The following is a 22,578-nucleotide window of genomic DNA, read 5'->3' as shown; positions in this document are numbered from 1 at the left end:
AACCCCCCTAATTTCTTTCATTTGCATCAACCCCGACTGTCAGGCAGGGGAGGGGGGTTGCTGTTATATACAAGAAGAATTTGAAATGTACTGCCACCTCACACAACAGTTTTACGTCCTTTGAATATCTTGATTTTATCATTGATTTAAAGGTCCCATCTTTGATTTAATTATCTACAGACCACCTAAGACAAACAGTATTTTTATTCATGAATTCTCTGAGCTTTTATCTTTTTATATGTCCAAGTTTGAGAAAATTCTTGTCTTAGGTGATTTTAACATACATGTCTGCTGCCCTCCTCAAACGTTTCCTTTTTAGATACAATGAACTCTTTTAATCTTGTCAAGCAGTTGAAATGCTCACACACTCTAAGGACCAACTCTAGACCTGGTGTTGTACAGCCGTCTCAGTCCCTACAATCTTGTGACCAAGGATATCTGTGTGTCCCATCAAAAACTCATTTTATTCACTATAGTTTTATCAACTTTACCGGCCGTCAGAATGCTCCAATCCACCACCGTGTTTTTAACCCCACGTCCTCCGTCAAGTTCTCCCAGCTTTTCATCTCTGCTTCTTATCCAAATTTTAACCTCCTGCTGAAACCTGCTGAAAGCCTAGCATCTGTTTTTAACTGTTCTAACAATATAAACTGGTAGACGGCACTGAACTTCTTACAATTAAACAACTCCAAATCTGAAATCATACTGTTCAACCCTCCAAATCCCCACAACAGCCTCACTGCCAACATCCTCGCTCCTCTATCCACTAATGTAAAGCCCGTTGCCAGAAATCTAGGCGTCCTGTTTGATTCTGACCTCAGTTTGACGCCTCACATCAACAAAGTCGTCCAATCCTGCTTCCTCCAGATAAGAACCATTGCCAAAATCAAACCAATCCTCCCTCAGTCAGACCTGGAAAAAACCATCCATGCCCTCATTTTTTCCCGTCTTGATTCCTGCAACTCCCTTTTATTGGGCATTCCACAAAAATCCCTCTCCCACCTCCAACTGGTCCAGAACCAGCAGCTCAGCTTCTTACTGGTTTTAACAGACAACATCACATCTCCTCTGTTCTAGCTTCCCTCCACTGGCTCCCTGTCTGTTTTAGAATGGATTTTAAGATTTTACTGATCACTTTTGAAGCTTGCCAGGGCCTTGTCCCTGGCTATATTTTAGACATGCTAAGCCCGTATGTTCCCTCATGCAGCCTTAGATTCTCAGGTGGGTCCCTCCTAGTCATTCCAAAGTCCAGGCTTTAATCCAATGGTGACCTGGCCTTCTCCATCAGAGCCCCTTGGCTTTGGAATGACCTGCCTGAGGAGATAAGGCTCGCACAATCAGGAAATTCTTTGAAATCACTTCTTAAAACTCACTTTGAGAGACTCGCCTTCCACTAAAGTTCTCTTTTATTTCTCTTTATCACTATGTTCTACCTGTCAAAGCACTTTGTGAATGTTCTTCTGAAAGGTGCTATACAAATAATATTGTGATTATTATTATTAGTTTTAGAATCAGCTGTCACAACTTTTGCTGTCAATCGAGGTTCAACCAGCAGATGTTGAATATTAGTTTCTGTCTCTCAGGATGAAAAACTGCTTCAATTACAGCTGAAACTATCAGTCCACTGTTTGATGAGTCCATGAACTAAACATCAGAAACATTTCCATCATGGTTTCACTCATTTATCCAGTAAAACATCAAACTGGTTCTACTTTGTTCACTGTCAACACTTCATCTTTTCTACGACATTAAACTGAATATTTGTGGTTTTAAAATGTTGCTGGAACAAAACCAGACATTTCAAGACGTCACTTTCAACTCTGACAAACTGGGATCAACATTTTTCAGTTTTTAACATCTGATGAACTAAACTACTGAAATAACTGACAGCTCCATCAATAATAAAAACAACTGTTAGTTGCTGCTGTCAGTTTGAATTGAAGAGAAACATGAGGTCAGATATGAGCTGAAGTTGTTCTGAAATGTGCAGCTCAACATTTCTCTGCCACAGTCAAAGGACGAAAGCAGAGAAGAAGAAAACAGACGTTACCATGAAGATCCTCAGTGAGGATCAGTAGAACATCAGCCTGATGGCTGCAGTTTAGAGTCACCTCAACTTTACATCACATTCATCTCAGCACACAAAGAAAACATGATGTCTGACCTCAGATACTTCAGGATGCAGTCTGGACTCTCCAGAAAACCACTCAGATGTTTCACTCCTGAATCCTGCAGGTTGTTGTAGCTCATTTCCAGATGTTCCAGATGGGAGGGGTTGGACTTCAGAGCTGAGACCAGAGAATCACAGCTGATCTCTGACAAACTGCAGTGCCACAATCTGAATAAAGAATAAAAGATGTAGATAAAATCATTGATGATCCATCAGATGTGTTCAGGTTCTGAATGTACAGCTCAACATTACTTTGTCCTCATCAATCAGCTTTTCTCTAAAAGCAGCAGAGTGACTTTGTCCTTCTGTTATTGTGGATCATCATCATGTCAGCCTTCTACACACATCATCCACATGTCAGCACAACATTCATCCACCTATTCATGTCCACACATCAATAACATGCTGCATCATCAACAGGATCAGGATCAGTCAAAGAAAACTCAACACAAACCAAAGAAATATTTCTACTTCACTCACTAAACTTTGTCACTTCAAACTGATCTGAGTTCAGAAGATCTTCTGGATCCAGATGTGACTCTTCAGCACAAATTACAAACATTTATTTACTTTAACAACTAACACTGAACATTTTCTACACTTTCTGCTACAAACACTCGTCTCTTGTCACAACACACTAAAGAAAACAGAAAATATGAACCACAGCAGATTTACAGCTTCATGGATGGAAGTTCTGTTGAACATAAATGAGCTTCAGTTGTCATTAAACATATCAGATCTACAACAGTAACAGACAGACAGTGAACTGACCTCAGAGTCTTCAGGATGCAGTCTGGATTCTCCAGAAAACCACTCAGATGTTTCACTCCTGAATCCTGCAGGTCGTTGTAGCTCAGGTCCAGATGTTCCAGATGGGAGGGGTTGGACTTCAGAGCTGAGACCAGAGAATCACAGCTGATCTCTGACAACCTGCAGTCCTCCAATCTGAATAAAGAATAAAAGATGTGACTTGAGGAGACAAAGTTCCTGCTTGAAATCATTCAGAGTTTCATCATGAGTTCAGAGCTGAAGAAGCTTCAGAACGTCCAAGTTTAGAAAATGGAAACTCCAAACAGCTGAAGCCAACAGGATGCAGCTTCAAACAGTCCAACAGAAGCAGTGAAGAAGAGCTTCATTAATATTAATGACAACATGCTGCTGCTTCAATAAAGACGGAGTGACTTCAGCTCTGAAACTCTGCAGCTCCACCACTGGCTCCATCCACACAAACTCATGCTGAGCAACAAACACCAGGAAAAACACTCGGACATTTATTTCACTTTCTGCTCAGAGTCACACAAACACACAAGAAGGAAACGTGGACAAAATGAGGCTCCAGACTCTAAAATATCTTCATGTTCTGGAACCATGGAGACGTTTCAATCAGGACTCTACATTCAGATGACTTCATTATTGATCCATCTGTCATTGATAGTGGAAAGTGTCCATCACAGTTTTCAGAGGACCAGGTGACGTCTTCAAACTCTTTTCTCAAACACAAACATCTTCATTTTCAAATGACACAAAGCAGAGAAAAGAAGAAAATCAGCAGAAACTGAAGCAGAAAATGTTCCCATTGTTCCTGATAAATGACTTCAACTGTTCATCAGTTGAAGAAAAGCAACCCCCCAAAGAAATTAGGGGGGTCGCTTTGTTGGAAGCAACCCCCCTAATTTCTTTCATTTGCATCAACCCCGACTGTCAGGCAGGGGAGGGGGGTTGCTGTTATATACAAGAAGAATTTGAAATGTACTGCCACCTCACACAACAGTTTTACGTCCTTTGAATATCTTGATTTTATCATTGATTTAAAGGTCCCATCTTTGATTTAATTATCTACAGACCAACTAAGACAAACAGGATTTTTATTCATGAATTCTCTGAGCTTTTATCTTTTTATATGTCCAAGTCTGAGAAAATTCTTGTCTTAGGTGATTTTAACATACATGTCTGCTGCCCTCCTCAAACGTTTCCTTTTTAGATACAATAAACTCTTTTAATCTCGTCAAGCAGTTGAAATGCCCACACACTCTAAGGACCAACTCTAGACCTGGTGTTGTACAGCCGTCTCAGTCCCTACAATCTTGTGACCAAGGATATCTGTGTGTCCCATCAAAAACTCATTTTATTCACTATAGTTTTATCAACTTTACCGGCCGTCAGAATGCTCCAATCCACCACCGTGTTTTTAACCCCACGTCCTCCGTCAAGTTCTCCCAGCTTTTCATCTCTGCTTCTTATCCAAATTTTAACACAGACGAGTTGCTCTCCCTTTTCAACTACAATTGTCAATCCATTTTAGATTGCGTTGCCCCTTTTAAACTCAAACACTGCAGTAGCACATTACAGTCCTGGCTTAATGAAACCACACAAGAGTTTAAAAGAGACGCAGAAAGAAGGAAAGGAAATGGAAGAAGTCTGGTTTACATGTGTTTTCTGAAATTTGGAAAGATGCTCTGAAAAAGTATCAAACTGCAGTTAAAGAAGTAAGAACAGCCTTTTTTTCTAAGTTGATTTTAGCAAACCATTCTAACTCCAGATTTTTATTCAAAACAATAAATTCTCTTATTGCCTCCTTCTGTCATTTTATCCATCCCTCTCAAGAAACCTGTGAAACATTTTCACAGTGTTTTACTGACAAAGTTAATGACATCAGGCAATCAATTACCCCATCCGATGTCCTTTGATCTTCTACTCACCACATTTTTTCATATTTCAACAATTTTAGAACATTTTCTTTATCCCACATAATGGATGTCATAAATAAGATGAAACCAACCTCGTGCAGTCTGGACAGCATTCCCACAACATTTCTTCAAGAGGTTATTGACACTGTTGGGCCCAGCATTTGATGGATTATTAACAGTTCCCTTTTAACTGCTCCTTTCCCCTCTGCTTTTAAACATGCTGTGGTCCAACTCTGTCTAAAGAAACCCAACCTTGACCCCTCTGTTCTTAACAGTTTTAGATCAATCTCCAAACTTCCGTTTCTGTCCAAAGTTTTAGAAAAAGTAGTTTCTACCCACATTTGATCATTTATGTGTCATAATGACATCTTTGAAAGATTTCAGTCAGGTTTTAGAGCTCTTCACAGCACAGAAACTGCCCTCCTCAAGGTTACAAATGACCTACTTCTAGCTGCTGACAAAGGAGAGAGCGCAGTTTTAATTCTTTTAGACTTAAGTGCAGCCTTTGACACAGTAAATCACCATTTTAATGGACCGTCTTAGATCCTGGGTTGGTGTCAGAGATTCTGCACTTGACTGGTTTTATTCTTCTCTTTTAAACAGAACCATTTGGGTCACCATAGGTAACCACTCCTCCTCCTCAGCTCCTACTACTTGTGGTGTATCGCAAGGTTCAATTTTTGGCCCAGTTTTATTCTCTATTTATAAGCTCAGTCAAACTGCGTCATCATGTTTCTTTTCATTGCTATGCAGACGACACACAGATATACCTCCTGCTGAAACCTGCTGAAAGCCTAGCATCTGTTTTTAACTGTTCTAACGATATAAACTGGTAGACGGCACTGAACTTCTTACAATTAAACAACTCCAAATCTGAAATCATACTGTTCAACCCTCCAAATCCCCACAACAGCCTCACTGCCAACATCCTCGGTCCTCTATCCACTAATGTAAAGCCCGTTGCCAGAAATCTAGGCGTCCTGTTTGATTCTGACCTCAGTTTCACGCCTCACATCAACAAAGTCGTCCAATCCTGCTTCCTCCAGATAAGAACCATTGCCAAAATCAAACCAATCCTCCCTCAGTCAGACCTGGAAAAAACCATCCATGCCCTCATTTTTTCCCGTCTTGATTCCTGCAACTCCCTTTTATTGGGCATTCCACAAAAATCCCTCTCCCACCTCCAACTGGTCCAGAACCAGCAGCTCAGCTTCTTACTGGTTTTAACAGACAACATCATATCTCCTCTGTTCTGGCTTCCCTCCACTGGCTCCCTGTCTGTTTTAGAATGGATTTTAAGATTTTACTGATCACTTTTGCAGCTTGCCAGGGCCTTGTCCCTGGCTATATTTTAGACATGCTAAGCCCGAATGTTCCCTCATGCAGCCTTAGATTCTCAGGTGGGTCCCTCCTAGTCATTCCAAAGTCCAGGCTTTAATCCAATGGTGACCTGGCCTTCTCCATCAGGGCCCCTTGGCTTTGGAATGACCTGCCTGAGGAGATAAGGCTCGCACAATCAGGAAATTCTTTGAAATCACTTCTTAAAACTCACTTTGATAGACTCGCCTTCCACTAAAGTTCTCTTTTATTTCTCTTTATCACTATATTCTACCTGTCAAAGCACTTTGCTAATGTTCTTCTGAAAGGTGCTATACAAATAATATTGTGATTATTATTATTAGTTTTAGAATCAACTGTCACAACTTTTGCAGTCAATCGAGGTTCAACCAGCAGATGCTGAATGTTAGTTTCTGTCTCTCAGGATGAAAAACTGCTTCAATTACAGCTGAAACTATCAGTCCACTGTTTGATGAGTCCATGAACAAAACATCAGAAACATTTCCATCATGGTTTCACTCATTTATCCAGTAAAACATCAAACTGGTTCTACTTTGTTCACTGTCAACACTTATCTTTTCTACCACATTAAACTGAATATTTGTGGTTTTAAAATGTTGCTGGAACAAAATCAGACATTTGAAGACGTCACCTTCAACTAGGGCTGGGAATAAAATCGATTTTATCGATTTATCGATTTTATAACTAAAATCGATTTTTATTTTACCAACTCGAGTGTTTTCCCATTGATCTGACATATATTTTCCCGTTAGTTTCTTTTTTCGCGTTTCAGGCTTCACTTCACTCGTGGGCTTCCGTAGCACGCCCTGCGCATTACACAGAAAGAGACAACATGGCTGCCCCCGCGAGTAGAAAACAACTCTGTTCAAAGAAAGGAAATTGGAATTCTGTCATATGGAACTGGTTCGGATTTGATCCAAGCGACGATCAACAGACCAAGCCGTGCTGCTAAACTTGTTTTAAGACTGTAGCAACTGGAAGTAGCAGCACGACAAACTTGTTTCAGCACGTAAAAAACAAGCACCCAGATGAGTGGGAGAAGAGCAAGCGGCTTCGACACGAAGACGGCACCCCGAGCACAGCTCCGCCAAAACAGACACTTGTTGAAAGATTCGCCAACTGTGTACCGTATGACAAGAGTGGAGCCCGCTTTAAGGCAATTACAGAGGCCATCACTTTGTATATTGCCACAGACATGCTTCCCATTTATTCCGTCATAACATTATTTAATTTCTTAATCATTGTAAAATTTAAGCTATGAAGTTCTCTTGCACTTTTTTAAAAACTGGGTTATAACTTGAATTTTGAATGGCAAGGCCTTGAATTGTTTGCAGTAAAACAAACTTTTGACAGAATATCTGTTTTTCTCAATCACTTATAAATGCGTAGAAAAAATCGAAATCTGATCTCTGACAAACTGCAGCTCTCCAATCTGAATAAAGAATAAAAGAAGTGAGTTCAGGAGACAAAGTTCCTGCTTGAAATCATTCAGAGTTTCATCATGATTTACTTTAACAACCAACACTCAACTTTTTCTACACTTTCTGCTACAAACACTCGTCTCTTGTCACAACTCACTAAAAAAAACAGAAAATATGAACCACAGCGGATTTACAGCTTCATGGATGGAAGTTCTGTTGAACATAAATGAGCTTCAGTTGTCATTAAACATATCAGATCTACAACAGTAACAGACAGACAGTGAACTGACCTCAGAGTCTTCAGGATGCAGCCTGGATTCTCCAGAAAACCACTCAGATGTTTCACTCCTGAATCCTGCAGCTTGTTTCTACTCAGGTCCAGATGTTCCAGATGGGAGGGGTTGGACTTCAGAGCTGAGACCAGAGAATCACAGCTGATCTCTGACAACCTGCAGCACCTCAATCTGAATAAAGAATAAAAGATGTAGATAAAATCATTGATGATCCATCAGATGTGTTCAGGTTCTGAATGTGCAGCTCAACATTACTTTGTCCTCATCAATCAGCTTTTCTCTAAAAGCAGCAGAGTGACTTTGTCCTTCTGTTATTGTGGATCATCATCATGTCAGCCTTCTACACACATCATCCACATGTCAGCACAACATTCATCCACCTATTCATGTCCACACATCAATAACATCTGCTGACCTCAGTCCACTCTCTCATTACAGGATCAACATCAAATCTCTTCATTCGTTCATTTATTCCATCACCTTCTTCTTCTGTGTTTATCAGCTTGGTATCTGTCTTATTCAAATCTTCCACTGAAAATTTACGAACCACAAAGAAGGATTTCAGTTGAATATATTGAAAACAATGAGTGAACTGACTCGAGAGCTTCCAGTTTACAGTTTGGACTCTGCAGTCCATCAGAAAGATGCTTCACTCCTGAATCCTGCAGGTTCTGGTTGCAGCTCATGTCCAGTTCTATCAGATGGGAGGGGTTGGACTTCAGAGCTGAGGCCACGACTTCACAGTGACTCTCTGAGAGTCCACAGTTATAAAGTCTGTAATGATACATAAATGACAAAACATATTAACATGAAAGCAAGCATTTTATATTTCGTTCATGAGTTTGATAGCAGAACATTTGGACACATCAGTGGTTCAGCTGATCTTCTCTGTATTTGACATGAAACTGAATTCTCATCCGCTTCTCTCACACCTGCGCACACTGAATCTGGAATCACTTTATGGAAATACAGTTGAAACCAGAAGTTTACATACATTGTATAAAAAGACACATAGCCTTTGTTTTCTCACTGTCAGACAAAATCAGAATTCTTTTTTTTTTTTTTACCATTTCAGCTTAGTAGAACTGAGTCAGGTTTGTAGGCAGCCTTGCTCGCACATGCATTTTTTGCATTGAAATTTCAGTCTGATGTGCACCAACTAGTGAATGTTCTGGTTGACAATAAAGTGGCTATTCTATTCTATTTTTCTATTCTATTCTATTCTATTCTATTCTATTCTATTCTATTCTATTCTATTCTATTCTATTCTATTCTATTCTATTTTCTACAGAATTGAGATCAGGACTTTGTGATGGTCATTCCAGAACATTGACTGTTGTCCATAAGCCACTTTGTAACTAATTTAACAGAATGCTTCAGGTCATTGTCCATCTGGAAGACCCCTTTGCATCCAAGCTTTAACTTCCTGGCTGATGTCTTGAGATGTTGCTTCAATATTTCCACATAATGTTCTTTCCTCATGATGTCATCTATTTTGTGAAGTGCACCAGTCCCTCCTGCAGCAAAATACCCCAACAACATGATGCTATTTCAGACAGCTGAGATGTGTACTCAGGCTTGCAGGCTTCTCCCTTTTTCCTTCAAATATAATGATGGTCACTATGGCCAAACAGTTCAATTTTAACTTTATCAGACCACAGTATAAGTCTCCAAAATTTAAGGTCTATGTACCTGTGTGCATTTGCAAACTGTAATCTGGCTAGTTTAGGCTGCTTTTGGAGGAATGGCTTCTTCCTCGTGGAGTAACCTTTCAGCCCATGTCGGTACAGGACTCATTTCACTGTGGATAATGACACTGTCTTACCAGCTTCATCCAGCATCTTCAGAGGGTCTTTTGCTTTTGTTCTGGAGTTGATACGCACATTTCACACCCAAACACAATCATATCTGGGACACAGAAACCTTTACATTTTCCCATGATGACAGACAAGGAAGCATTTTGTTTGAAGTGTGCCTTAAAATACCTCCACAGGTGTGCCTCCAATTAATTAAGATGTTGTCAGTTAACCTATCAAAACCTTTCAAAGCCATGACATCATCATCTGGGCCTTCCCAAATAGTTTGAAGGCATAAGTAATCTTCGTATACGTTAACATCTGATGTTGAAGAAAGTAATTAAAAACTCTCAAAGAAAATTTCTCTCTAATTATTCTGGCATTGAGCAAATGGAAATAATTTTGGTTATTCTAAGTGACCTAAAACAGGAAAAGTTTAGTCTGATTTAAAGTCAGGCAGTGAGAAAAAAGGTCATGTGTTTTTTATACAGTGTACGTAAACTTCTGGTTTCAACTGTACATAAAATGTAAATGTTGAATCAGCAGATGGAGGACAGAAGATGGACTTTCATTCAGGCTTCCATACTGTCCACAGTCTGTCAGTGTGATCTGATCCCACGTCTGACTCCACAAAGTTCTCAGGAGAACATCTGGATCAGAAGAACATTTTCTGTCCTGTTTTTACTGGAACTTTACTGGTTGATGGTATTGTATAAACAGTTCCAGTTGAAAGATGATGATGTCTCTGCTGTGGATCTGCTGCTGTCAGCTTCACCTCCATCACTCAACATTTATAGTCTGCTGTCAAACGCTACACAAATCAAACTGATCACTGGACAACATCACACCTGAACGTCATTAATATGAACATCAGGAAATATTCTCATGTGATGGCAGGCGACTGGGTCAACTTTGGTCCTCAACGTTCTTTTTTGAGATTCTGAGAAACTTGTTCAGCAAAAACACAAAGAACAAACCACTGAGACTGAATTAATTCTAACATCATGTCTCACAAACATGTCATTAGGGTTTGTAGCTTTAAAACACAACTCTGACCTTTGAGTCAATCAGATCTCCGGAAACAGTCTGACTTCTACCATTCTTTCTGTGAGAAACTGAAGATGAGTAAAGACGTAAACACTGGACTCTGGAACACGACTTCCCTTCTGGAAAATGAACAGCTGAGTTCAGATCAATAAAATGCATCAGTCTTTGTATGATCAGTACTTTACGGAGTCTCATGTCCAAGTTAACAAGCTTTAGATAGAAACAGTTTAACAAGTGACTGAATCACTTCACTGATCTCTGGATTATTCTTTACCTGAGAAACCAAATCACTGTTTCAGCATCAATATTATCTCATCATTGTCACGTGTGACCAAAGCAGCTGCTTCAGCTAAACTTAGATACTAGTTTAAATTAGAGGAATTATCTCTTTATCTAGTTCTTCAAAACAACATCTAAATCTTTTCGATGAATAAAAACTTATCAAAAAAGAATAAATAGAGAGCAACTCAAGAAAAATACCACAAATCCATTCAAGCTGTTCTCCAAGACTTCAGGAAATGATTCAGATTATATTTTTAACTCCACAGAGGAGTGAATAAAATCTGCTTTCAGAAGATCCTCATGTCATAATAACTTGAGTGTTTTCACTGAAAACTGTCTCAACCTCCAACATGTGATAAAGCGATGCTGTGATAAAACCTGGACAAGAACATCTACAGTTCTTCATGTGTTTCAGTAGATCTGCATGTTTCCTCCATCAGCCAAAGGAAGAAACACAAAAGAAAAAAACTGTCAGATGAACAAATATTAGAATGAAACAGAAAACAGTTATTAATTTACCTACTTTAAATACAATCAACTAAAATAAATCTACATTTTCACAGCATTAGAAACATCTCAAGAACATCTGAGACTAAACACAGATGACATGTGATGTTTGAAATAAACAAGAGGAACACTGAGAATAATGAGAATGTTCTGGTGAGAACATCTGAAGAACTGAACTACTGATCTACACTGACTGATCATGTTCATCACATCTGGACTCACCGAGCCTTTCTGCAGTTCCTCACAGCTGGAATCAGTCTCCACCATCCCTCCCATGTAGTTCTGTACTTGTTCAGGTCCAACTCATCCAGAACCTCCTCTGACATCTGCAGCATGTAGGCCAGAGCTGAGCAGTGGATCTCAGAGAGTTCCTTCTCTGATCTGTTCTCTGACTGCAGGAACTCTTGGATCTCCTGATGTACTGAGAGATCCTTCATCTCCATCAGACAGTGGAAGATGTTGATGCTTCTGTCTGGAGACATTCCATAACTCTTCATCTTCTTCAGGTTGTTGATGACTCTCTGGATCATTTCTGGATGGTTCTCTGTCCAACCCAGCAGACCTCCTAAGAGTCTCTGGTTGGACTCCAGACAGAGGCCATGAAGGAAGCGAACAAACAGGTCCAGGTGACCATTTTTACTGCTGAGGGATTTCTCCATGACTCTGTACATGAACACATCCAGAGTGTCTCTGTTGTTGTCTTTCCAGTCTCTTCCCAGGAAGTCCTTCAGAACCTTCTGGTTCCTGTTGGTATAACAGTGGAACATGTAGACTGCAGCCAGAAACTCCTGAACACTCAGATGGACGAAGCAGAACACCTTGTCCTGGTACAGTCCACTCTCCTCTTTAAAGATCTGTGTGAACACTCCTGAGTACACTGAGGCTGCTTCCAGATCGATTCCACACTCTGTCAGGTCGGACTCATAGAAGATCAGCTTTCCTCTCTGCAGCTGCTCAAAAGCCAGTTTTCCCAGAGACTCAATCATCCTCCTGCTGTCTGGACTCCAGTGTGGATCTGTCTCAGCTCCTCCATCATACTTCACCTTCTTGACTTTGGTCTGAACCACCAGGTGGTGGATGAACATCTCAGTCAGGGTTCTGGGCAGATCTCCTCCCTCTCTGGTTCTCAGCAGCTTCTCCAGAACTGTAGCAGTGATCCAGCAGAACACTGGGATGTGGCACATGATGTGGAGGATTTGTGACTTCTTCATGTGGGAAATGATGCTGCTGGCCTGCTCCTCATCTCTGGATCTCTTCCTGAAGTACTCCTCCTTCTGTGGGTCGGTGAACCCTCTGACCTCCGTCACCATGTCCACACAGTCAGGAGGGATCTGATTGGCTGCTGCAGGTCGTGTGGTTATCCAGAGGCGAGCAGAGGGAAGCAGCTTCCCCCTGATCAGGTTTGTCAGCAGCACATCCACTGAGGTGGACTCTGTAACATCAGTCAGGATCTCATTGTTGTGGAAGTCCAGAGGAAGGCGACACTCATCCAGTCCGTCAAAGATCAACACAACCTGGAAGTCTTCAAAGCTGCAGATTCCTGCTGCTTTGGTTTCACTGAAGAAGTGATGAACAAGTTCCACCAAGCTGAACTTTCTCTTTGTCAGTAAATTCAGTTCTCTGAAAGTGAATGGAAACATGAAGTGGATGTCCTGGTTGGTTTTGTCTTCAGCCCAGTCCAGAGTGAACTTCTGAGTTAACACTGTTTTCCCGATGCCAGCCACTCCCAGTGTCATCACTGTTCTGATTGGTCTGTCTCTTCCAGATGAGTCTTTAAAGATGTCTTCTGGTCTGATGGTTGTTTCTGCTCTGTTTGGTTTCCTGGATGCTGCTTCAATCAGTCTGACCTCATGTTCATCATTGACCTCTGCAGTCCCTCCCTCTGTGATGTACAGCTCTGTGTAGATCTCATTCAGGAAGGTTTTCTGTCCTGCTTTAGCGATGCCCTCAAACACACACTGGAACCTCTTCTTTAGGTTAGACTTGAGTTTGTCTTGACATCCGGACAGAATCTCTGAATCAAAAACAACAAATTACACAAATGAGAAGAAACTGTTAAAAAATGTCTGAATGAAAACATATTCTGGGAGATGTGTTCCAGATTCAGCTTATTGGACTGTCAGGTCCTCACTGGGTGGGAGGTTTTATGATGAAGTCATCCTTTGTATCATGAAATCAGGGAGGATGATGCAATCGCAGACTGAGTCCAAGTAGAGAGGAACAGTTTCACTGGGGTTTGATGGATACTAAAATAGGAGCTTAACAACATTAAACAGAGCCAGAGGACAAGAGCAAATATATACACACATTTATATACAACTAATGACATCTGAAGGGTAGAAGAAGTGATGCATGAAAAACAAACAACATTAACATAGCCAGGTTTTCTTTGTGTAAGTGGGCTTGACAAAACTAAAACCCCAGGCAGAGATAATGAGTATGATGAGATAATGGCCTACAGGTCACCCTTGGTCAAAGTGTGGAACCTGTTTAGCGTCCCGACCAGGGTCACGTGAAACCATGACTTGCAGGTGGATGGATGATTGTACAAGTCATTCAATTAACATGAATATATGGTTGTATAATCACAACGCTGGGGAGAGGAATCCATAGATCGATGGCCAGGGTTACAAGTAGTAGCAGTCCAGTATGGACACTGCAGCTGAAGAAGGCAATAGAAGACCACTTCAGAATTTATTCCTCGTAATCATGAACAGCTGCACACTGGAGCTGTTAAACTTTAAACTTAATTCATTTAGACATGATTCTCAATATTTAAGTCTGACACTGTTCCATAATAAAAGGATAACACTTAGGTTTATAGCCAAACCAAAGTGAAATTAATCTTATTGAATATTTCCTGTCATAAATACTAATAGACTTATCAATTTTATAATCTTTGTTCTATTAACTGCAGCACCAGCAGTGGAGAACAGACTGCCCAGCCAGTTTGGAGCTAGTGAAATCCCTATTTAAGAATTTTTGGCATCAGCAAGTGAGTTCCCATGGTAACACAACACATACTGTGCGAAATATTGCACCTGCATAGCTTCATTCAGTGCAGTCACTAATGCACAGATCAACAGGCTTGTAGATACAACTTCAGCTCAGACAATCTGTATCACTCAGAGAATTGTGTTCTTTTAAACTTCAAATGGTTTACCTGTAGGTTCTTTGATGGCTCCTGAGATTTTCCTCACCAGATCAATTTTATTCATCTTCATTAAAACCTTCTCAGTGACTTTAAAGGTGTTTCTACAGTAGGCGTTGAACATTTGATCCACAGTGTTGACCCTGTTTGCCTTCTCCAGTCGAGACTTTGGGATGGATTTGAAGTCTTCTAGGACTCCATCTTGGTTCAGGAACCATTTGAATTTTTCAAACTCCTCTTCTCCTAACTCTTCTAAAGTCCTCAGAAGGACTTCTTGAGGTGTCGTCATCTTTCACCCTGTAAAGATCTAACAGATAACAGTTATAGCCGCTAGTTAACCACACAGCGTGCTGAGAGGATAAAGTATGCCAGGCTTCTTTTTGTTTCTATATGTTTCTTTTGTCATGGGCAAAGTGCATCAGAGAGATGTATTATTTTACTGTCAGTGAGTTGAATGTGTTTCCTGTGTTTCTAGAGGCAATGAGGCAGAGGTTATTTATTTCACTAAAACTATGTATGTGCATTTTCACATAATTTTGGACTATTGCTGTATAAATACAATAAGAAAAATAATTAGAAGAATTTAAATTGTGATTTTCTCAACCTCTCATTTAACCATATCAGTACTTGTTTATGACATTTGTATGTATAGACAAATTAAATATAATGTGCACACAAAATATATAACTTTTATAACCTTGCTAAATACATTTAAATACATGATTTCTATGTCATTTTTTAAAAAACTTTATTATTAGCACTATGAATAATAAAGGGCAGATTATGAATCAGCACCATGGAGCAAATCCGTGGCTATACAGCATGTGTCTTGAAAAGGTATGAAATTTAAAAGCAAGGACTCCAGGAACAGCAGCCACAGTTAAACAGTCCAGTGTCTAATGGTGATCGAAATTCAACTTCAAAAAAATAATTTGTCACAAACACATTACAGCACAGGTCAGGGTTTGAACCACTGACCTTCAGTAGTCCTGAGTCTTAACCATTGCACCACTGCTGCACCTTGCACTATAAGGTATGTTTCTGTATGGTGTTTCAAATTCGTGCTCCATGTGCCCCCTTTTAACTTTGAGCACCTGCCCCTCCAAAGGTCTCTGCATGGTCCTGTCCAAGTGTCAATAGTGTTGGTGGTGGGTGGATGAGTGAGGCATGAGTGTGAGTGTTACCAGTGAGAAACAAATGAGGAAACAAACTACAGACAAGAGGTGTGGATCCTGGGTGATGTTTACACCAAAGTAACCTGAGTGGAGGCCTACAGAGGTAGAACCAGTTCAGTCTAATGACCCTCCTCAACACCTTAATATGGTCAACATCTTAATTTTATGGTTGGAGAAACAAAGTCCATTGCACCAGTCTCTGGTTTGGGTTTTACACTGACTATGTGATTATGGGCAGTAAAAACCACCAGGGGCAACACTTCACAATCAATGGAAACATTGAAGTGCTGCAAAGTCCACACCAGAACCATCGTCTCCTTTTCAGTGACTCAGTAGTTCAGTTCATGTTCATTAATCTTCTTTGAAAAAGAACCTCACAGGACAATCCACTCTCAGGGCATTCTACTACAAAACAACAACGACAACAACACCATCCCAGCATTCACTTGGTTGGCATCTCTCTGCAGTTTGAATGGCTGGTCAAAGTGTGCTGCCAATAACACTGGAGCTAAAAACAAGAGCTTTTACTCCTTGAAATGCCTCCTGACATTTTGGAGTCCAGATAAACTCCTTGAACAGGTCTGTCAGCAGGGAGACTAACGATGAAAAGGTTTTACAAAACCAACCATTCCCAAGAGACGTCTCAGCTCCTTTTTGGTTTCTGGAAACTGCTGCACAGCCGAGATGTTGGCCTGCACTGGGTGGACTTGGCCTTGGTCCACCATCTTCCCAATGTATGCTACAGTGGCCTTGGAAAACTCACATTTTGTCAAGTTTATAGTTACTGTGGCCAGACCAGCCAGCAAACAGAACACACACCGCATGAAAAAAACTAAAACAAAACAGAATAACAGCCGGCTTTAACAGTCCTTTAGCAATAAGAAACGATCACATGTTGACCCCGTTAATGTTATGCAAAGTCCTGGACGACATTCTGGGCTCAGTGTTTTAGCAGCAAGCAGTTGCGAGTCATTTAACACTACTGTTTTATCCAACGCCACAACAGGTGTTTGAATTGCCATGGAAGGTCTGCGCTCTTTCTGGTGCGTTTGAGCGATGAGCCTCTCACACCCTGTGGGTGCAGCCAAGTTGCCACTTGCACACTCCAAGTCTTAGACACAACAACAGAATGAATGCACTGTGAAAATACTACAAATGTTTTTTCCTGCATCTGCTCCATAAATGTAGGAAGTCTTACTGCCTGCTAAACATTTCTGTACTGCAAACAAGTGACAAGAGAATTTTTCGGTTTTAGACAAGTGAGAGTACTGCTAAAATTACTACGATTGGACTCTCATCTGGTCCAAAAGCACTTTGTTCCTCTTCCTATGCTCGCCTTAGTGATGCTTACTTTTGTTCTGTTAGATCTGTGGTTTTAGAACGTTTGAAATTATTGTGACACTACTTACTTCTGAGCATACTAGGGTTAATCATGGAGTTCCTCGGGGTTCTGTCTTAGAACCAATACTGTTCACATTATACATGCTTCCCTTAGGCAATATTATTAGGAAGCACTGTATTAATTTCCATTGTTACGCTGACGACACTCAATTGTATTTATCTATGAAGCCAGATGAAACTAATCAGCTAGCCAGACTCCAAGATTGTCTTAAGGACATAAAGACCTGGATGACCTATAATTTCCTACTACTAAATTCAGACAAGACTGAAGTTATTGTATTTGGTCCCAAACATCTTAGAGAATTGCTTTCAAAGCATATAGTTACTCTGGATGGCATTACATTGGCCTCCAGTACTACTGTGAGGAACCTCAGAGTTATCTTTGACCAGGACATGTCCTTTAACTCACACATAAAACAAATCTGTAGGACTTCCTTTTTCCACGTGAGAAATATTGTAAAAATCAGGAACATCCTGTCTCAGAGTGATACAGACAAACTAGTCCATGCATTTGTTACTTCTAGGCTTGACTACTGTAATTCCTTATTATCAGGTTGTCCCAATAGCTCTCTGAAACATCTACAGCTGATCCAAAACGCTGCAGCCAGAGTACTGACGGGAGTTAGCAAGAGAGATCATATTTCTCCTATACTGGTTTCTCTTCATTGGCTTCCTGTTAAATCTAGAATAGAATTCAAAATCCTTCTTCTGACATATAAAGCTCTTAACAACCAGTCTCCATCATATCTTAAAGACCTGATAGTACCATATTATCCTAGCAGAACTCTTCGCTCTCAGACTGCAGGCTTACTTGTTGTTCCTAGAATCTCTAAAAGTAGAATGGGAGGCAGAGCCTTCAGTTATCAGCTCCTCTCCTGTGGAACCAGCTCCCAGTGTGGGTTCGGGAGGCGGACACCCTCTCTATTTTTAAGACCAGGCTTAAAACCTTCCTTTTTGACAAAGCTTATAGTTAGGACTGACTGGGGGACCCTGACGGGGTATGCTGGTGTTTTCATTTGCACAACTGACTTCCCCTCTTGACGTCCCTTTAGTTTGCCCCTAGTTCTGCTGCTATAGGCCTAGACTGCTGGGGAACCTCTCTTGATGCACTGAGCCCTTCTCTAACTACATATGTATTTACTATATATACCATTATTGCATTACACTAACTCTGTTTCTCCCTGTGTCCTTTCTCCAAGTGTCCCTGGTCCCAGAGGGGATGCTTCAGATCTGTGGTTGTTCTCCCACCAACTGGCCTAGTCTCTATCTGTGGGATGCTGCTGCTGACCTTCCTCCAGCCCACTACTTCCAGCTGTCCACTTCCACCAATCTACTCTGAATTGCCCTTACTATACTTGATTTGCTCAGCTACATATTTTTGAATTTACCACCAGCTATATATTGTCGTATATATAATGCCAGAGCCGTACACCATAGCAGTAAACTATAATTAGTTTCCATGTTAGTTTGCATGTATCATCTGTCTTATCATGCATGTATTAAACTGTGTGTTTTATGGTCCTTGTGTCCCCCCCCCCCACCTCTCTATCTCTACCCCTCTATCTGTATCCCTCTATCTCTACCTCTACCCCTCTATCTCTACCTTTCTACCTCTTCTGTCCCTCTCAACCCACCCGGCCAGCAGACAGATGGGTTCCCCCACATTAGAGCCGGGTTCTGCTCGAGGTTTTTTTTCCCTGTTAAAAGGGTGTTTTCCTTGCCACTGTCGCCTTTTGGCTGCTCTGGGGTTCAGGCATACGGGGTCTGTAAAGCGTCTCGAGACAATTTGACTATAATTGCCACTGTATAAATAAAATTGAATTGAATGAATAAACCACCATGTCATCCAAATACACTGCACACCTGGAGAGACCAGCAACTTTCTAGTTCATCAAACACTGAGCCCAAATGACATCATTTGGTGAAGGAAACGTTCCAAAGCCCTCTGGCTCTGAGCATGAAACTCAGTAGATCTGTTATGTTTAACATGCATCTGGTCAAGTCAGTTGAGCAAACGAACTGGATGTAAAATTGGAACCTTGACCAGATTGGATGATTTTTGAAATACAACAAATTGATATGAACTAAGATAATGTTTTGTTTTTTTTCCCCCATGGTGGGTGTGCTACTGCACAGTGAAAAAGCAGCAACATGCCTGAAACCTGACAATCACAGTCAACAAAAATATTGTGTCCTGATTTGGACCAGAGCAGGAAAAAGAAACATTAAGTATTTGTTCCAAAGGATGTCCAACTGCTAGGATGGAGTACAACAGTACAGGTTGAACCACCTGATTTGGTTTACTTAGAAAATGGAATGTGGACACCTTTTAACAAAGAATGTTCATTCTTGTTTCAAGTGTTTCCAGAAAAAATATCACAACATACGAACACCCAGATAACCTGCTACACCACCATGGGATGTCTGGGGTACTTTGCCACACAGACTTGTAGGAACCACCACTTGGAAAACTGGTTCTCCCACAAGTGGTCACTATGTGGCAACCAAGATCCCATCCAGGAGGAAATAGCACTGACTGCTGTTCCTCAATGTTGATGCTGACACAACTCTGTCAAACAACTTGTCACAGTTTCACAAGGAGGCTCAGGCGCAGGGAACGAGAAACGATATACTTAAAGACAATTTACAGTTTTTATTTACAATATATTTACAAATTTACAATATTTAACAAGTGGACTACAATTCTCCAATGAAAACTACAAATGGACATGACAGCTGTCACACAAGAGGTAACTAGACTGAACTACGGAACGAAACCCTCCAATGGGCAGGCAGGGAACTACAAGGTTTTCACAGAAATGATGTACTGTCAAACAGAGCACAAATAAACAGGGATCAAAAACAGAACTCATTAATGGGACAGCAAAAAGATTACATAATTTTAATGAGTGCAAGAGGGCTAACCCACAGAAGGTACAACCTAGGCAGGAGAGCTAGAATACTAAAGATACAGGAAGGTAATTCTACGGTGGAATTTACACTGCGTAAACGGTGACGAGAATCCAAGATGCTCCGCTAAACGGGGCAGCTAAACTACAATAGGCCTCTCCTCACAAGGAGATACTACTAATAACACTAACCAGAAATACAGAGTAACCAGGAGCCATACTAAACAGCAGGACAACACAAACTCTACAAAGTACGTAGAAGCAACCACAATAATCTGACTCTACAATACACTAAGACTACTAGCCTGGCTCAGGATTGGGGAACTTAGCTGACAGGGAACCGAGTGGAGAACAGGGGAGTCATTGGCAGGTGCAGAGATGGACGGTGGTGTGGCGTGAGGTGGAGCAGGAGACAGCGTGAGGCGGCACATGGTGGCCAGAACCCAGTGTAGTGTGGATGGTCTGGAACAGGAACGGATCCAGAGTGGCAACGGATGGCTGAGGCTTGACGTAGGTTGATGGCGCGGGATTCGAGCAGGTTGGAAAAAAAGAGCCCAAAACGAGAGTTTACTGAGGCACTAGGCACCGGGAGCTGAACTGAACAGGGAACATGTTCACGGTTCAGCATCGAATGGTGAATGGTCTGCTTTAATGGCCCAGGGAGTGGATGATTGAACCCCTCCCACCTGCTCGTTCCAGGTCAGCTGATTACTGATGTCACACACCTGCTGCCTCCTGCTCCAGCTGCACCTGCCAATTAAGACAGAGGAAGGGAGGGGGAGAGCACCGCTAATATCTGGACCCCGCGGCAGCGAGCGTGACACAACTGAGACAAAATAGAATTTGCTTTCCATGATGCCACCTGCTCAGTCCTACAAACAGCTCACTGGTCTACCTGGAGCAACTACATCTAACTGCAACTTGTGCAATGCCGGAGGCAGCTCAAATAACAGCACAGGCCGGGAAAATATCACCTGGAGTTTCCCCATCAGAGTCTGGAAACTTCACTAGGGAGTCCCCTGCAGGGGATGATGTCGGCTGCTTTAATATATTAGCATTAGCATTTTGTCCCCGGCTAAATAATTACCAAGTATCAGCTGCACCTCCTCTACTGGGAGCTGAGACTGAGCACCAATGGCAATGACAGCCTCAACCAACCCACAAGTTAAAGTCATTTGATGCAAAGGAACAGAGGGAGGGACCAGATCCATGTCATGTATTGCTTCACAAGAAAATGGAAACAGACTCCAAAAGGAAAGCATGTGGTGCCCTTAGAGATATTCAGCTGTTGTGTGTATATATATATATATATATATATATATATATTTTTTTTTTTTTTTTTTTTTTTTTTTTTAAATTTTGGTCATCCACCTGTCTGAGAACCCAGCAGCATCTGCCATAGTCTGCATGTGAGGCGTTCAGGGAACATGAGGAAATTGTAGTCTATCCATCGGCAAATGTTCCACAAATGAAGCATTTAGTCTGTGGTCAGTGTAAAGGAGCATTATCAGATGACTTCCAGGAAAAGATTATTGACAAAGTTTACATATTTTCTCATTAGAATATTTTATATATATTGAGACTCTGTCAATCTTTGCATCAGTGCCAAACTGGCATTTTAAGGGGTTAAGATCCTAAAAGTGAATGAATATTTGGTTGTGATCATCAGGACTGATGTTGGATTTAAAAATCTAACTTAGTGAAAGTGGAAAATCATATTAATGGAGGATATTTTTATGGCAGATTCTGGACAAGGTCCTTCAGAAAGTAAAGCTCCAAATGCTGCTGCTGCTCCTCAGGATTTTCCTCTTGACTTCTCTGTTTCATGGTTTCTAGTCTTTCCTCTATTTCAAGCCTCAGTCGCTGCAGCTCCAACTGCTGCTTTAACTAGAACTGCAATAACTCCCTCTGCTCTCCACAAGTTAAATTACCGTCTAAGTCTCACACTGACTCCTGGCCGACTAACAGGCTGCTTCCAAAGCTCACCAGCCTCAATCAGGTCCAGCTTCCAACTAACCTTTACACTCACTTCAGGCTTCCTATCAGCAGTTTCTATCCCATAATGCTCTGTATTTGTAGAAGCTGCTCCTCGGTGCACTGATCCAGAGAGACTCTGAAGGAGCCTGAAAGAAGCTCTTCACAACTGAAGACATGCTCTCAATGATCAACCAGAATAGTTCAGAACAAACACCCACCAGAGGGAAGAACTACGAAGCAAGTTCAGCATAGCTGGACTTTCTTTGTGGAAGTCGGATCAACAAAAACTAAAAGCTCAGTCAGAGTTAACAAACCAGGGACTAAACACACCTCTAACAAGCACAATCAACATCATGCACACACCTGAGATTTCCTCTCACTCACTGATTGGCTGAAGGATCCA

At 41.2% G+C, this 22,578-nt stretch overlaps 1 protein-coding gene across 5 annotated transcripts in view; it reads right to left on the bottom strand.

Moving 5' to 3' along the window:
* LOC111565021 (NACHT, LRR and PYD domains-containing protein 12-like) overlaps positions 1-22,578 on the bottom strand; it is a 263,219-nt gene that overhangs the window by 204,015 nt on the left and 36,626 nt on the right. For 2 of the 5 annotated variants that reach the window (XM_055008266.1, XM_055008267.1), the window contains exons 3-8: positions 14,726-15,020; positions 11,785-13,576; positions 8,528-8,704; positions 7,928-8,101; positions 2,942-3,115; positions 2,165-2,338 (exon numbers count right to left, since the gene is read on the bottom strand). The exons of 2 other annotated variants lie outside the window; for them this stretch is intronic. In XM_055008266.1, coding sequence (XP_054864241.1) covers positions 2,165-2,338; positions 2,942-3,115; positions 7,928-8,101; positions 8,528-8,704; positions 11,785-13,576; positions 14,726-15,002 — 2,768 coding nt within the window. In that variant the 5' untranslated portion in view covers positions 15,003-15,020. Of the gene's footprint in view, positions 1-2,164; positions 2,339-2,941; positions 3,116-7,927; positions 8,102-8,527; positions 8,705-11,784; positions 13,577-14,725; positions 21,478-22,578 lie in introns of those variants that run through there. One more of the 5 variants, XM_055008268.1, reaches the window with a different exon arrangement.

This window comes from Amphiprion ocellaris, chromosome 24 (assembly GCF_022539595.1).
Source record: "Amphiprion ocellaris isolate individual 3 ecotype Okinawa chromosome 24, ASM2253959v1, whole genome shotgun sequence".
Lineage (NCBI taxonomy): Eukaryota > Metazoa > Chordata > Actinopteri > Pomacentridae > Amphiprion > Amphiprion ocellaris.
Note: the sequence above shows the minus strand (reverse complement) of the source record. Positions and strands in the feature narration are given on the sequence as shown.